Source organism: Astyanax mexicanus, chromosome 1, assembly GCF_023375975.1.
Source record: "Astyanax mexicanus isolate ESR-SI-001 chromosome 1, AstMex3_surface, whole genome shotgun sequence".
In the NCBI taxonomy this organism is placed as follows: domain Eukaryota; kingdom Metazoa; phylum Chordata; class Actinopteri; order Characiformes; family Acestrorhamphidae; genus Astyanax; species Astyanax mexicanus.
The window spans coordinates 94,099,069-94,115,533 of record NC_064408.1 but is presented as its reverse complement, the minus strand read 5'-3'; the positions used below and the strand labels follow the sequence as shown (position 1 = coordinate 94,115,533).

The 16,465-nt window shown below is 37.7% G+C and overlaps 1 protein-coding gene across 2 annotated transcripts in view; it reads right to left on the bottom strand.

The window, feature by feature from the left end:
- prex2 (phosphatidylinositol-3,4,5-trisphosphate-dependent Rac exchange factor 2) overlaps nt 1-16,465 on the bottom strand; it is a 224,903-nt gene that overhangs the window by 95,236 nt on the left and 113,202 nt on the right. For both annotated transcript variants that reach the window (XM_049485814.1, XM_022685605.2), the window contains 4 exons: nt 11,040-11,176; nt 8,646-8,763; nt 7,252-7,436; nt 2,896-3,057 (listed from right to left, as the gene is read on the bottom strand). In XM_049485814.1, the coding sequence (XP_049341771.1) occupies nt 2,896-3,057; nt 7,252-7,436; nt 8,646-8,763; nt 11,040-11,176 (602 nt within the window). The remainder of the gene's footprint in view (nt 1-2,895; nt 3,058-7,251; nt 7,437-8,645; nt 8,764-11,039; nt 11,177-16,465) is intronic.

Here is a 16,465-nt window from a genome sequence, read left to right as displayed (position 1 = left end):
CTGGGACATCCTTCACTGTATTCTCTTGTTGGTATGTCAGCTCATTAGTACGCAGAGCTTCCAGCTTTTGGTTTAAACAACATTTGAGCTGAAAGAGCTTCAATCTGTGAATTTTCCTAAACAGCAGTTCCGAAAAGAAAACTGTTAAACGTTGATTTAAGCAAAAACCTGCTCTTCCTACCGAGGACGACATTTTAATTAAAAAGAGGTTGAGTGCTGAAACTAAGTATACCCTAAGGATTATCACACAGCTGCTTTATGATAGTAAAACATTGGCACATCCTTTTTTTTTTACTTACTTTAGAGTCTATACCATATTTCATTATTCCCTTGAGATCCTCTGGAGTTGCATATCAGAAACAGTTGTAATTCATTTTAACATAACACTTGTTTTTTGTAAATGCATGCATGCTGTTTGTCTAGTCCCTGCAGAGAAGTACTGCCAAAAAAAAAACTCTCAGGAGCAGATAAACATGAATCAATTGGCAGCATGCTTAAGGCCAGGCGTGGACTGTGGGGGTATGAACTTTTAATGCAGAAAAGTTTGAAAGCATATGTATGTATATATATATATATATATATATATATATATATATATATATATATATATATATATATATATATACCGTATTTTTCGGACTATAAGGCGCACTTAAAAACGACCACCCCCGGTGGGGGAAGGGAAACATGGCGCCACCCCTGTTTACTTTGATATAGGCACCCTTTCTAGTGTCACTTAACGCGCCTTATAATGCGATGCGCCCTATGTATGGAAAAATAGCAGAAAATAGGCGTTCTTTGATAGTGCGTCTTATAATACGGTGTGCCTTATAGTCCGAAAAATACGGTATATCCCCTCCAATAAAGTTATAGCATATTCCACTCCATATACGGATTTTATTCTCTGGCCCGGCCCAGCCATGTCGTTTAACCCACTCACTCTATAAGGCTGCGGTTAACCAGCGCTAAAGTCTGCCGCTAGATGAGCTACAGCTGTTCTGGACGTTAGCACTGCCCCAACACTGACCTCCATCATCAGCGTCTGGCCTTGACACACGGAAAAACCTCACCTCGTCCCGGTCCCGGAACGCTGGAGGAGGGAAGTTACGTAAGGGCATCGGATGTTCGACACTATTTATAACTGATGAAGCATCAGCTAATTAATCCAATGCAGAGGAGGAATGTCGAGGCAGATTACATGGAGAAAAGCAAAGAGAAAACAGAAACAGTTGCAGAATGCGCGCAATATCTCCTCGCTCTGGCTCCAAACACAAACAGCTGGCAGGAAAAGGCGAGGGCGGTTTGCACGAGACGATTTCCGCAAGAACTGAACCAGTCAGGCTCTGCTGGGGTTTGGAAAGTGGCAGTAGTGTACTGCCAGTACTGAGAGGTAAAGTTGTTGGTAGTAGACTGAACATAACACAGCAGAAAATGTCCAACACTAACAAGCCAATACAATGCTAGTATGTTCTTCCAGGATTTGCATTATAAAAAGAAGTATGTGGGCTTACTAAAAACAGCCTGTTCTGATCGCTTTCAAATAAACAAGCTGTCTTTTTCATATTTTCTTCAATCAGCTCTAACAATAAATCAACCTGCTATTATTGTGTGGGCCCCTGTTCTGCCACTAAAACAATTCTGACTCATCAAGGAATGGACTCCACATGACCTCTAAATGCATCCATAAGTTAACAGCAGATCCTTTAAGTGCTGAAAGTGGAGCTCACATGGATTGGACCCACAGATTGGGTACGCATGGCCCTTCCTACAGTTCACCAATTGTCATTCCTTGGATCACTTGTGGTAGGTACTGACCACTGTACACCAGAAACACCTCACAGGAACTGCCCAATGTTTTGTTTTATAGATATTCTGACACTGTTGTCCAGTGTTCACAATTTTTGACTTAAAAGTTTAAGTGTCTCAAACTCTTACACCTGCCCATTTACACTTGAAACTTTTACACCTGCTTCCAGCATATCAACTTCAACAATTGACTGTTCACTTGCTGCCTTATATGTAGCTCCCAACCCTTGACAGGTACTGTTTCGACAAGACAATCATTTTAATCTACTTTTTTTTGCATGGCTGGATCCTTGGAAACTCTGAAATTTGCTTTCTGCAAGGTTGAAGCAGCACAACATTCTTATGCTCTACTCTACTTTACTGCAATCAGCAGGAACAAATGTACAGTCCAATATGGACTGCATGTGCTCTGTGTCTACTATTAACTAAAACAACAGAAGATGCTTTTGTACTTCTATCATATGGTTCTTTTGAGAAAAGTGCATTGTTGCCCATGACACTGCCAGAAACTCCACCAGCAATGCATGATCTAATGATCTAATGGGTTTGGGTCAGGTCAAAGTATCTCAAGGAACACAGATACAGGAAAGTTTCTTTAACTTGTTTTAATTCCCTCCCACTATCTAGGACTCACTCTGTCACATGATGCCACAGCATTAGTTATTCTCTACAGAACATCTAGTCACCTATAGCTGTGGCATCACCCGGGACTCAAACTTGTGTTGACAGGGCCAGCACTTATGAACCTAACAAAAGATGACGTCTAAGCTCCTGTTGCTGTATTATGAAAACTAAAGCCAGTTTGAGAAGCCCTTAAAAACTGGGCTGAAAAATGCACTCAAAAAACACTAAAACTGTGCAAAAATACTGGAAATCTAATCCAGCACTCGTTTGACTTTGAAAGAAAATGTTTTTTTTAAAGAATTACTGTTGTTTGTTCACTGCTGATTTAGAAGGGAAACCATGGCAACACCCTTGTCCCTTACTATTGTCTCTTAAAAAAAAAAATCCAGAAAATGTATTGATAGTGCGCCTTATAATATGGTGCGCCCTATATTCTGTAACGGTAATACACAGTAATATTCATACCTTCCTGTAGTTGGTGATGCGGCGGTTGATGTGCTCCAACCTCTCGCTGCACATGGAGCTGAACCTGACCTGCAGGTCCTCTGGGATAAGCTCCGTACTGGAGTTTATCCGGCTACACGTCTGCACCAAAGCCTCATCGTTCCTCGCCAGGGCTTCCAGAATCTGAGAGAAAAGAGAGAGGAAGTGAAGAACACAGTGAACCACTGCTGTTTTCTGTGGCTATAAGAGTAGAACAGATCCCTAAAACTCTGCAGTAATGGCCAGACAAATTGTATGTGGTATTTATGTCATCAAGCTTATGAGTTTATGAACAAGATGTACCTCAACAAGGACCAAATATATCTCAGAATTAACAATTCATGTAATTTATTTAAAGGTATCCATTTATTTAAATATGTACTTGTACTATTCAGCTGGAAAGTTGACCTATAAATGAAATGCAAAAAAATCTTACACTATACAAACAAAAGTTATTTGCAGATATGACAAAAAAGGCAGTTTTGGTTGTTAAAAACATGCCAACAGTTTAATCTTTAATACATGTATTTGTAAATGAGATGCAAGTGTAAAGAGCTGTTTAAAAGAACCTCCAAACTCTAAACATCAGCAACATCATGTAAAGTCATCAGTATGAACTGCGGTATAGATTAAGACTCTCTATAGTGAGTAGAATCCTTCAGATGTGTTAAAGGCTAATGCTCAGTGTAGGAGATATAAGCCTTCAGAGAATGAAAGGGAATTTCTCACAGGCTGAATAAGAGAAGTGAGGGAAATTTAAGAGCAATCTGGCTCCTGAGCCTTAGCTAATAATCTAGCCAGCAGCACTGACAATATTAAACTTCTGGAGTGAAGCTTCCCTGAGGAAACCTGTCTCAGGCAGATGTCTGCAATATGGTAGAAAGTGCTGGCAGTTTAGGGACCTAGCATAAAACGGATTTGCTTAATATCCAAAAAATAAAATAAATCAGGACCTCTCTAGAGAGCATTCCTGAAACCACTTCTAAAACTCGAAAAAACTGTAGAAAATACAACACAGTGGCAATAGAATAGAATAGAATAGAATAGAAGTCCACATCCAAACAAGAAACTTAAGAATAGACACTGAAATTAACTAGATTTAACAAAACATGTAATGCTGTTTGCCCTATACACTCTAAAAACAGTGAAAATGTTTTAACAGTAGCATGTATTTACTGCAACACACTTCACAGGCGGACCAATCACAGCTGCTACTGTGACACGTGCATATAGTTACATTTTTGTGCAGGTACATAACAGTCTATGCCAAAAAGCTACAGCTTAGGGTATGTGGCTATGCATACATTCGGTGAAGAGGCATTAAAAATGTCTTAATACTGTTTATAGTTCACCATTTTGTTTATCAATAATCAACTCTGACAACCCTAAGTGCTTTATGAATTGTTTCTTAATCCATGAATCCAACTTTCAATCCATATTCACGGTTGTTTATAAGCAAAAGACAGATTTTCTATTAATATCTGAATTTAAAGAAAACTAAACATTGTGAGTGGTTCATGCTTGTTTTGAAGGAATACTAAAATGCCCTCATATTTTTAATAATTCTTTAATTTTTTGGCTTTTTGGACTTGATCCTGTTGATAAAAATGAAAAGAATTAACTTACTAACTAAATGTTTATGTAATTAAACTAAAAGTGTATTTTTATATTATGACTGTTATTTATATTATAGCTACTGAAATCTAAATTAATACAGCTCTGAAAAAAATAAGAGACCACTTAAAAATTATGAGTTTCTTTAATTTTTCCCAAATTAAAAACATCTGGAATATAATCAAGAGAAGGATTGATGAACACAAACCATCAAACCAAGCTGACTGCTTAAATTTTTGCACCAGGAGTGGCATAAAGTTATCCAAAAGCAGTGTGTAAGACTGGTGGAAAAAAACATGCCATGAAAACTGTGATTAAAAACCAGGGTTATTCCACCAAATATAGATTTCTGAACTCTTAAAACTTTATGAATATGAACTTGTTTTCTTTGCATTATCTGACGCAAAGTTGTTATTTCAGCCATTTCTCATTTTCTGCAAATAAATGCTCTAAATAACAATATTTTTATTTAGAATTTGGGAGAAATGTTGTCTGTAGTTTATAGAATAAAACATCAGAGAATCAGAGAAACTGATTCAGAAACTGAAGTAATCTCTTATTTTTTTTACAGAGTTGTATATATTAAAGTAAATTACAGCTTTAAAAACAAACATTTGAAGACATGCCCATATACATGAACAAAATTATGCACAGACAAATTAGAGCTGTGAGAAAAAAAAATGGGGCAGAAAAACATTAAATACCCATTTTAAATACAAAGTGCTGAATTTCAGTTGAATAACTCCAGAAAATGTTGGAATACAGAGTGAAACAACATAAACTATATTACTGCTCAGTTCTTTAATAGACTGCACTGTATATATATAGCCTCATTATATGAAATTTTAAACTGAAACAGCCTTTGCCACAGCAGGCTGCACACTGTTTACAATGTGTTTACTGAGTATTAATCTACAGCAGATTGCATATAAAGCTTCCATTAGCACAGCATGAGCTTAAACATGCACACTCCATTCAACCTGATCTCATCTGGGTGCACTTACATGATCTGCATGTAAAAGCCATTCTTTATACATTTACGGTTTTGTGAATCAACACAGTGCCAACAATTCAAACCAGGAATGCTAACAGGCTGCAAGAGTGCATATGATTATGCTAATATTTGCGTCTTAGTCACCCTTGTCTCATTCAGCTACCTGCTTTCCCAGCTGTGTAATTTGAAGTTAATTTACTCCAACATTACAGGCAGGCCCTTAACGCTGCTTTCCACTTAAAGGCAGCAGCTACTCCTGGAAAGGTTTTAAACCCTACAAAAAGACTCATTCAACAGTAATAACATAACTTGTTTTTTTATTTTATAGAGTAAGCAGAGCAATGTGTTATAGATACTGTATTTAATTCAATGCAATAAAGATCAGCCTGTACCTGTACATGAAAATCCAGTGTCCAGTGAGAACAGCAGTGACTGCATGTTACAAATAAAGACTGTACAGATTATATTCAATTAAAAAAGTAATATAAACTTAAACTGATTTAGAGTCCATTAAAACCTAAATGTGAATAAGACGAGCTACAGTTGAACACTGTGTCACTGCGAGTCAATTTGTGCACGGAGTAGCTTGCACAAGTGGCCTATGCTGCTGCACACATTTATATTGTGTGTTCATGTGTATTTGGGGATCTCCAAGCAGAAACAGGAATATGTAGGTGGGAATACAAGGCTCGGTCAACCAATCACAGCTTCTGTACAGCGTAGGGTATGTGGATAAAACAAAACAAATCAAAAGTAAAAAAATGTCTTAATAATGTTAATAGTTGAAAGCAGAAGCATTTCTGAGTGGAGAAAGGATAAAATATTGTGTTTAATGGTATCAGTGTGCTGGAACAACCATCCCTGCTAAGACTAATATATTCATTCTAAAAACTGGGGTGTTGTGTCTTTTTTCACAGGAGTTCTTCTGGCCACATCACGCGTCTTTACGTACTTTCTTCACACGTACAGCCTCTAAAAAGAGGATCCGGCTCAGTTTTACGGAACGCGAGCAGCTGGTGGAGCAATGGAGACTTCAGAAGGGAGGAGTAAAAAAGTTAAAAAAAAGTGTGTAGTTGAAGTGAAGCTTCTGACTGACGGCTCTCTCTCTCTCTCTGACTGAACATAACCTGGAATGAGATTCATCCGCTCTGAAAGGAGACCACATCACACCCGCCCAGTTTAAAATGATTCTTCCGCATGCTCAGTGCAAATACCCATTCTCACCTGAGAAGGAGCTAAATCCCCCAAATCCCAAAATGTTCGGACATGAGCTTTAAACATTTTTGCATCATCATTGCTTTAGCTATGACAACTATGATAATTATAATCCTAAGGGTCGTATTAAATACTTTTCAATCCATGGATCCAACTTTTAATCCATAATTATGTTTAAGTTTGTAAGCATAAAAAGAGATTTTTTTTATATTATCTTAATAACAGAAAACGCTTTAATAGTGTAGCAAACTTACAATATAAAATTCAGGCTTCTAAAGTTTGTGCTCTCCTCCTATTTCCCACACCTGTTTGTGTTGCTTTGTTTTTGTACTATTCTGATACTATGCCGGGTGTCACCTTTGATCTTCTAGTAACATTGGGTGTTTGAGCATAGCGAACGTTCTTTGACGAATCACAAAGTAACTGCCTTCTTGTGTTATCCCTATGACAGGCAAAAAAGGCAGTCATGTGATGTGTCTGTGTGTGAGTGTGTGTGTGTGTGCGTGTCATTGTACCTTGGCTGTGAGACTGAAGAAGCCTTTGGGCTCCACCATTTTCTCCAGCACGTGGCACTTGATACCAGCAGTGCTGTCATACTCGTACGCCACGCCGTACTCCAGATGCACGTTATCCACTGTCAGGCTCACGTGATCCTTCTTCCCATCAATCATAGCTATCGTGTTAAACTTGTCCATCACCTCTGTATAGAAAACACAATAATGCTGTTAATCAATAATGGCTGGCTTGGTGTTTCATTAGTTTAGCCCTGGCCAATCGCTATAAGACTAATGCTGCTATTTGAAACCTCTATCATAGATAGACTGGCCTAAAATCTCCCATACATGCATTAAACTGTGTGAAGTTGTTCAGTAATCTCTAATTGGCTTGCTTATGTGGTTTCTGAGACTATGTATTTCATTGTTAATATATACCCATTCCTGTATTTTAGGCCTCCAACACATTTAAAAAAAAAAACAAAATTATGCATCCAGAACCATCAGTTACCAATAGCTGATAAATATACATGGGCAAGGGATTAACACAGTGAACCTTTGTCAAAAACTACAATACAGAGTTACATTTACTAATACTACTTAATACGTTACTGTGTAAAACCATATTTTAACCATGTCCAGAAGTAGCATTAACATCTCTGAACTCAGAACTTCCTGCTCTGAACCAAAGACGAAAGGACCATCTAGACTACAGTTCATATATTATTAACTGATCCTACTGGTCCAGTGGGCTAAGCGCTGGTTCGAATCTCATTCATGCAGCTTGCCATCAGCAGCTGGAGCCCTGAGAGAGCACAATTGGTCTTGCTCTCTCTGGGTGGGTAGATGGCTCGCTCTCCCCACATCACTGCAAAGGGTGATGTCAATCAGCACAAGGCTGCGTCTGTGAGCTGATGTTTCAGAATCAACATCAGGAACAGCTCAAAAATAGGCAATGGCTGACTTGTATTGAACATGTATCAAAGGAGGTATGTGATAGTCTTTACCCTTCTGGTGTTGGGGCATTATTAATGACAGAGGGAGTCCTAATGAGTGGGTTGAGTAATTGGCCTTGTAAATTGGGGAGAAAATGGGAGAAAATTTTGAAAGAAAAAACAGGCATTTTGGAAAAATTACTTAGTAAAGCCATATATTTCTTTCTTTTTTGCACAGGGAATGAACCTTAAACACTTTTGGAAGCTAAAGCAATAAAACAACTTAACATTTACTGAGGTGGATGATGTGAAATATTACCCCTTCTACTAGGCAACAGAAGAAACACAATTGTTTGAAGCAAAATCTAAAATGTTATGAGAGACATGAACTCCAGTTCTTATTACTGGAATGAACTTTACATCAGTGTGGTATTAATGTTATGGCTAATTAGTGTATTTGTGTGTGTGTAGATTAACTACCTTCCACTTTACAGTCAAACACTTCCCCGTTTTCCTCTGAGCTGGGCTTTTGGTTGGCCTTCTGGTGCTCCTCTTGGGCGCTCTCATTGTTATTATAGACCCACTTTATGGAGTCTTGCTGAAATTAGAAATTAAGAAGAAGAGAAAACCTTTCAGACTGGCATCATGGATTTGGTTAATCTGGTGAATATGGTCAGTGCTCTATAGAGAATTTATAACCATAACAGAGGATACTTACTAGACTTAACCCTTAAATTCATTGCTATGTGACACTAAACTGTAATGAAATGCTGAAATTATAGCGGCATAACAGGTTACTAATGTAAAGCAAGGTGGCAACATTTCATGGAGATAAAAGATTATTTCTTATCGAATAATTCAATCTGCAGACCCGTGACACATAAGGGAGATTCTCCAAATAAAAACACAATGTCAATGTGAATTCTTTTATAATATTGGAATTCTTGCATTTCATGTAAATGTCAAGCCACATGTCATGTACTAGGAATTTGTACGGTATTGTTTTGTTCATAATTTAATATAAAAGTTATAAAAAATAAAAATATTTAATGAATCATTGTGGTGCCCTTGGGAACTGTTCAGAGACCCTGAGTGCCATTGCACGACAATGTGCATTGTTGACACCAATTTGTGCCCCTACATTAAAAACAATAGTTACCATTTTTTTGCAGAAGGAAAAAGCATGCTTTTGTAATAAGTCAGAGGAGCAGACGCAAACCTGTAGATACAAAATATAAATGAAACAATGATTGTGAATAATTGTATAATTTCTGATGCTGGGAATCACCTCAGCCAGTATATAATGATATTATCAGGACACAAAATGTTTCAGTTGTGATTTTTAAAGATTAAAAACATGCTGGGTATTGCAATTTTACACATGTATTGAAACCTACTGTGATCACTTGCTGTACTCAAACAAAAACACTGTAAATTTAGACTTTAGACTATTCTGATGGACTGCAATGAGTTAATTAAATTAAATTAAACAGGACAGGGGCAGTTTTTAGCTTTCTTTATAGCTGAAAATGTTACTTTTGAATTTGTAGTTTCACAGTTAGAGCTTAGCATAATGCTTTGGGGACGTGAACTCATTATAATGCTTTGGGCACAGTTCAGTATGGTTTGTGGCGCGACAAAGGTGAGGTGCGACTGGGAGGACTAAGGGGGAGGAGCTCAGGTAATTAAGGCATGGTCCATATCCCAAAATTTTGTTAAAACTTAACAACACTTATTCACCCTATATGTCTCCTATAAGTCATTCTTTTTGAAGTATAACAAAGACAACAAAGCATATCCATAATATCACATAAAAGAAGCTGCTAAATATAAATACCAATGTAATATAAGCCTAAATATAAATATAAACACAAACACACTCTTCTTCCACTCCCAGAGCTAATAAGAATTAAAGACCAGGAAGCTGAACACAGTGCTTTTCAATGGCGTCTAGGCCTGGCTCTGGCTGTCTCACTAACTGATATGTAAGACTTGCTCTCTTCATACTCCAGCAAGTGCTCTCACCCATTAACCAAGGCCATAAACCCCCCATTTGCCCCCCTTCAACAATAACCCCAGGCTCCTGGAGCTCTGCTTTGCTCTGCAGTAAGCAGACCTCAACCCTGGGCTGTAGTGTGCTGGGCTTTCTCCAACAGAGCAGGTCAAATGCAGAACACAAGATCCGAATACAACAGAACAGAACACAATACAAATCTGTAAGAGGAAACTCTGAAAAGGTCGGAGTTTGAACCTAACTTTGGGTTTTGTTCATACAGTATGTACATAAATACTTAAAAAAATCCTGAGACAAGAGAGTTAGTGAAGGTAGGATGTTGGATGACCATAACACACCATTCCAGTAGCCCATACCTAACATTAGGCATGTTGTCAATAAGTTCTTGTTTATCTAGATAGATTAAGCAGCCAGTAGCAATTACACAACACAGTAGAAACAAACAATAGGGGTAGTATAATAAGAGAGCAAAGTAAGAAAAAAAAAAAGACTCTAGACTATAAAATCTAAAAAGCGATTTGAAAATATATACATAAATATATAAATACAAAAACTATAGAAAGTGTGGAAGTAATCAGTCATAGATATGAGGTAGCGCAGTAACATAATAAATTAAATGAAGTATAGGAGATAACAGGTATCAGCAGATATGACAAAAACTAAACGTGATCTGTGCATGTATTGTATTTAAGTTAAGTGCGTAGTGTAGTGTCCAGGAGTGCAAATGTACAGGATGTACAGTAAAATAAAGTGTCCATCTGCTCCAGAGAGTCCTAAGCTGTGGGTTTGAAACTGAACATCTGTGTCAGCAATAAGTGCAACTGAAATTAGCTGAGATCCAGCTGAGGTCACTGCAGTACCTGAGTGGGTCTGCGGTATTTCCTGCAGGCGGTGACATGGGCGATCACGCTGGCATGACTCTCCTTGCTCACATTGATGCCGTTGACCTTGATGATGCACTGACCCGGGTGCAGTCCGGCCACGGCCGCAACTGTGCCTGCAAAACACGGACAGACAACGTGAGTTCACGAGACTAGACCAAACACTGACAAACAAAGAGAGAACCAGACAGACCTACGGACACAGACTGACTGACTGGAAAGAGCAACACTAAAGGGAGTTTTTCCTTGCCACTGTGTCACCATAAAATTGGCATCTCTGTGGTGCTGCTCATAAGAGGCGTGGACCTGTTTTTCCTGTAAAGCTGCTTTGTGACAACCTTTGTTGTAAAAAGCGCTATATAAATAAAATTGAATTGAATTGAATTGAATTAAACACATTTTCCATTAGCATGTTTACATACAGTGGCACAAACAGGGACAGTCACTCGCCTCCAATCCACACATCATGAGTCACTCTCAGAACAGTCACTCCTTCTGTACATCCCAGCTCAGGACGTCCGGTAGCAGGATAAACAATTTGCTTTAATGAGGGCATTCACTCGTTTGTGTAATATTCTCTTAAACCAGAGGGTCTACTGAAGGTTTAGTGGAACAGATCAGACTCAAAATACATTGGAGCTCAGTGCCACAAATCTGACTACATTTTAATATTTGATTAATGAATATGATTTTTGTTTTCACAATTCAAAACATTTCTGTTAGTTATTACCAGGTTCAAATGAATTATAATACTACATAATTCTACATAATACTACATAATACATAATTCTCAATATGTCTCAGACCTCTGGACCCCAATTTTGCTTTTTATAACACCAGATACCCATTACACTGTCTGTACATTAGATGATAAATGTAATTGGAAATGTAATTTATTTGTAAAACAATACCAAATCCAATCCAATGCATTGGAAAAAAAAGTCGCTGTATCTTTACCAATCAAGTATAATCAACAAAATCTACCACAGCTGGACTTTTTTTTATGTTGTAGAAACATCTTAAAGATGATAAAGAGAAAAGAGAGGTGCCCAGAACTAAATTTCAAGTGTTATAACCAAGGGTCTGAAAGCTTAAGTCCATGCAAGCTATAAAATTCTGTTTTCACTGTCTCATAGTGGTATTGAATTTCCCCTCAGGGATCAATAAAGTATCTATCTAGGGCTGGCTCTATGGGGGGTCTAAGGGGGGCAAGTCCACCCAGATTTTGCCTTTTCCCCTTACCAAGCTCAAAAACAAAAAGTTTTTTAAAAACAACAATCACAAAAATGCATTTTGCTGTGCAGCCTGTACAAAAAAAACAATCCTTGCTAATTTCTGATTGGCTCGTTGAGTCATATAAAACCATCAGACTGCAGAAGTTTAGAACCGGGGTTGTTTAAACGGACTGTAAATCCCAATATATATATATACATATATAAAGTGAGTCTAAATTTTAGTGTAAACAACATACAGTGCATAATGTCCAAACAAAGTCCAACAAGGTCAGAAACACTGTTTACTAAAATGCATATAATAAAATACATAAATGCATATTTCTTTATCTACTAATATGATTATAATGATACTCATAATCATAACTGTAATGATTAACAAGTATTTAGTAAGCAAACACAATCAGTATGATATAAAATGCAGCAAGGATTTCCAATCCACTGTCAAAAGTAATGTCAGGACTATTATAAATGAACAGATTAAGCTATTATTCATTATCAGTGATTTATTTTATTGCATTGGAGACAGCTGTTACAGCAATTCATGCAAATAAAGCTGTTTAAATATCAATTCCAATCTGAAACCAGCATTGTGATTACATGCAGTTCCACTCTGTGATTCTGTGTAAACGCCATCATCAGAGTTTGTTTCGAGACTGAAAGAACAGAATGTGGAAGTGACTCACAGACTAAATATTCCCAGTTTGTTTTCCTAATCTGTTAAGTACATGCTCAGCAGCTACTGGCTGTCTTTCAGCATTAAACTGCGACGTCTGTGTTGGGAGTGTCCATGCAGTCCTGATCACGTTTCACAGCCTGAAACTCTGACTCGGCACTTTTCCTATAAAACTTTCTCACTCCTCCGCAGAGACGGCTACAGTTTCTAAACGGCTTCTTAAGCCCAGGCTGGATAATCGTGTCTATAGCTGAAATTCTGCAGGGAAAACACCTGCCCGCTTTACTGCTAAATGGTGGGCGGACTGAGAAGCAGCGTCCAAAAGGCACAAAAAGAAAGAATGCTCCTCAGGGTTTACACAAGACAAGAACAGGGGCTAAGTAATACTATGATATTTTACTGCTGTTGTGATTAAAGAAGGCACAAAGGAGACATCTAATATTCTATTATAAAATCTATACAACATTTAAATTCAATTAAATTAAAATATTAAATGGCTTTTTTATTTTAAAATATATTTTTAAATTAATTTTAATATTGCCCATTTTATTTCACGAGCCATTCTTAAACAGTCATGATAAAAGAGTTTTAAATAATATTAAATTTGTAAAAATGAGCCTTTACTTTGCTTCGTTGGCACGAGTTCTCCCACGTCCTAATATCTGAGTTGCTTTTCTTGTCTTTTTCCAGTGCATTGGGTGGCACTCAGCTACTGTTTCATTGGCTTGTAAACCCTTTCACTGGCTGCTTCACTGGTCTATTCTGATGGACAACAGTCTTAATTAGTGTTATGTGCAACAAAACCTTAAGAAAAAGGAAATACATGGTGTCCACTGTCTCAAAACTACATTACAATCATAATTAACATCAGCATGACTTAAAACCTTTTTGTACTTATGCATTAGGAATAATAACAAAATAACAAACATAGGTGTCAAGGGATCAGAATGAAAGAATAGCCTAAAGAAAACTTTTTTTTTAGCTGATAGTGATCTGCATTATTATTTTATGTTATATGGCATCAATACTCCTACAGTTTTTAAGTTAAAATATTTTTTTGTTCATAAAATATAAAAATATATCATCACATCATAAAACATTGTAAACAACACCATTGTAATCACAGAGTAAAACACAAGAGTAGCTGCCTATCTAGAGTTAGAGACTATCTTGTCACAAAATAACAACATTATAGCAATCTTCCATTGAACTTCTAATATGCAAACAACACCATGCAACCATGTAGCAACACCATAACCACCACCTGGGATACCAAATCAAAGGCCCAGAAACACTTGAGATATCACAGCAGCTATTTATGTTTTCGAATAACCATTAAATGTATAATCAACACATGTCATAATAACTGTATACAATAAAGTTCAATGCAATACAAACATTAACAGCAATCTAATATTGTATACAAAATATTTAAGTATTTTATTTTAAGTTAAATCTGGATCAAAAAATGTAAATTTCTGATTATATTTGCTGCAGATTCTGAGGTGAGATGAGAACTACTCAATGTTGAAACTGTACTAGGGTGTGTGTGTGTCTGTGTGCATGTTCAGGACTGTCTATCTGCTACAACATTTCTTATGATAGCCATCCAGCAGCGGCCAGCAGGGGAGACTGAGCAACCACAGCAGGGTGTGTCTCTGTGTGTGTGTGTGTGTGTGTGTGTGTGTGTGTGTGTGTGTGTGTGTGTGTGTGTGTGTGTGTGATGACATCTCTCTATTTCTGCCCCTCACACTCAGACATAACACTCATTCTTCCATCACCTGCTGAGATTCAAAACCACAAACACTCAGACAGAGAGCAGTGTGTGAGAATGAGAGAGAAAGAGTAGAAGGAGGTGAAAGACTGTGGGGTGGCAGAGAGAGAGAGAAAGCGGCCAGTGGATTCATCCATTCCACACTTCATTTGAAGGACACCATTAAAACCATTAATAAACCATTAAAACCTTTAATATGTAATGTCAAGTGTTACTTGAGCGGATGGTTTGAGAATGACCACATCCATATAAGTTGTAAAGTGTTATCTTTTAAGTGAGGATGAACACGAATGCTAATGCCAAGGTAACGTAAATTACTGGAGTTGGAGAAAATGTATGTACAGGGAGTACATCATAGAAGGCATGACAATCTGCAGTAGACAGTATATTGGGTAGTAATGATTGTGACCGGCAGCATCTGGTTAGAATGTTTGTGTGTATAGACCAGCAGGAATCACATCTACATACAGGAGAGGGAGGTGGTGGATCCAAGTGCAGAGCAGAATGAAAGGTTTTATTTTAATGATATATTTTTACTTGGGTATATTTATAATTAGATGTTATTTATTTTCTGATAAACAACCGCCTTGGATATATCCTCGTCTCGGGTTTCTTGGTTTTCCTTTCTTTTGTTGTTGTATTTTCTTTTCTTATTGTATTTACTTTTCTTATTGTATTTTCTTTTCTTTAATTTCCTTGTATTTTCTTTATTTTTTTTTTCTTGTTGTATTTTCTTTTCTTTTCTTTTTTGATAACCTATGTTACCGGTCAACACTTTACAAAGGTGCGACAGAGTATAAGTCTTTGGGCTGTGATTTTATATCATGCTGCACAGGTGTAGCTGGTTGGCACTTATCACTGCCAGGGATTCTGGGAATTGGAGCTTTGGGACCCAATTCCACTGATTCTTCCTCTCTATCGCCCAGCTCTCCTGCTGGTGGCCAGTGGTGCAGCACTGCACATCACACAGGAGGTCCCACAGGCATTTCCCACAGGTCAGTATAACATTCCTTAGCTTACACAGGACATGGCAAAAGTGATGGGACGCGATACTTGGCATGTCAGCGTAATATTAGTGTTGCACTGTATAAATTAACACTTGCTGCCCAAGTTGTCTCAATGTTTTGGACAGTAGAGTATATGAACTCTGCTACCCACCCTCATCATGTTATATTGCTGCTGAGGGGGTCTCTGTCTGGGCTGAGAAAAAAATGAAAATTGGACTCTATCTCATCACCCGTCATGGTCAGTGTAGATGACTGAGAGAAATGTCTTATCTGTTCTATCTCTTTTTTTTCTTTTGTCCCTCCATCTCTTCTTTCCAAATGGGCCTCTCATCTCCCGCTCATATTTGTTCTCTCTCTCTCAATCTCTCTTTCTCTGCCAGGCAGTGTCTGTGCAGAATGGACTGTTTTCATCAAGACCCACTCGTCCGCCATGGTGTTTGATGGGAAAGCTGCTCAGAAGTGGTCAAAAGTGTGAACAGTGTGTGTGTGTGTGTGTGTGTGTGTGTGTGTGTTGTGTCCAGTCCTATACATTCAGACAAATCCAGCTGTGCCGCAGCTGCAGCACTCAAGCCCTCAGAAACAAAGAAAAAAAGAGCAGCTTCCTGTATCCATCTCTCTATCTATTTCTGTCTCTCACTATCTCTCTTTTTTCTGTACCCCAATGATTTATGTCTCTGTCTGTTTTTCCCTCTACCTCTCCTTCTTTCTCTCTCTCT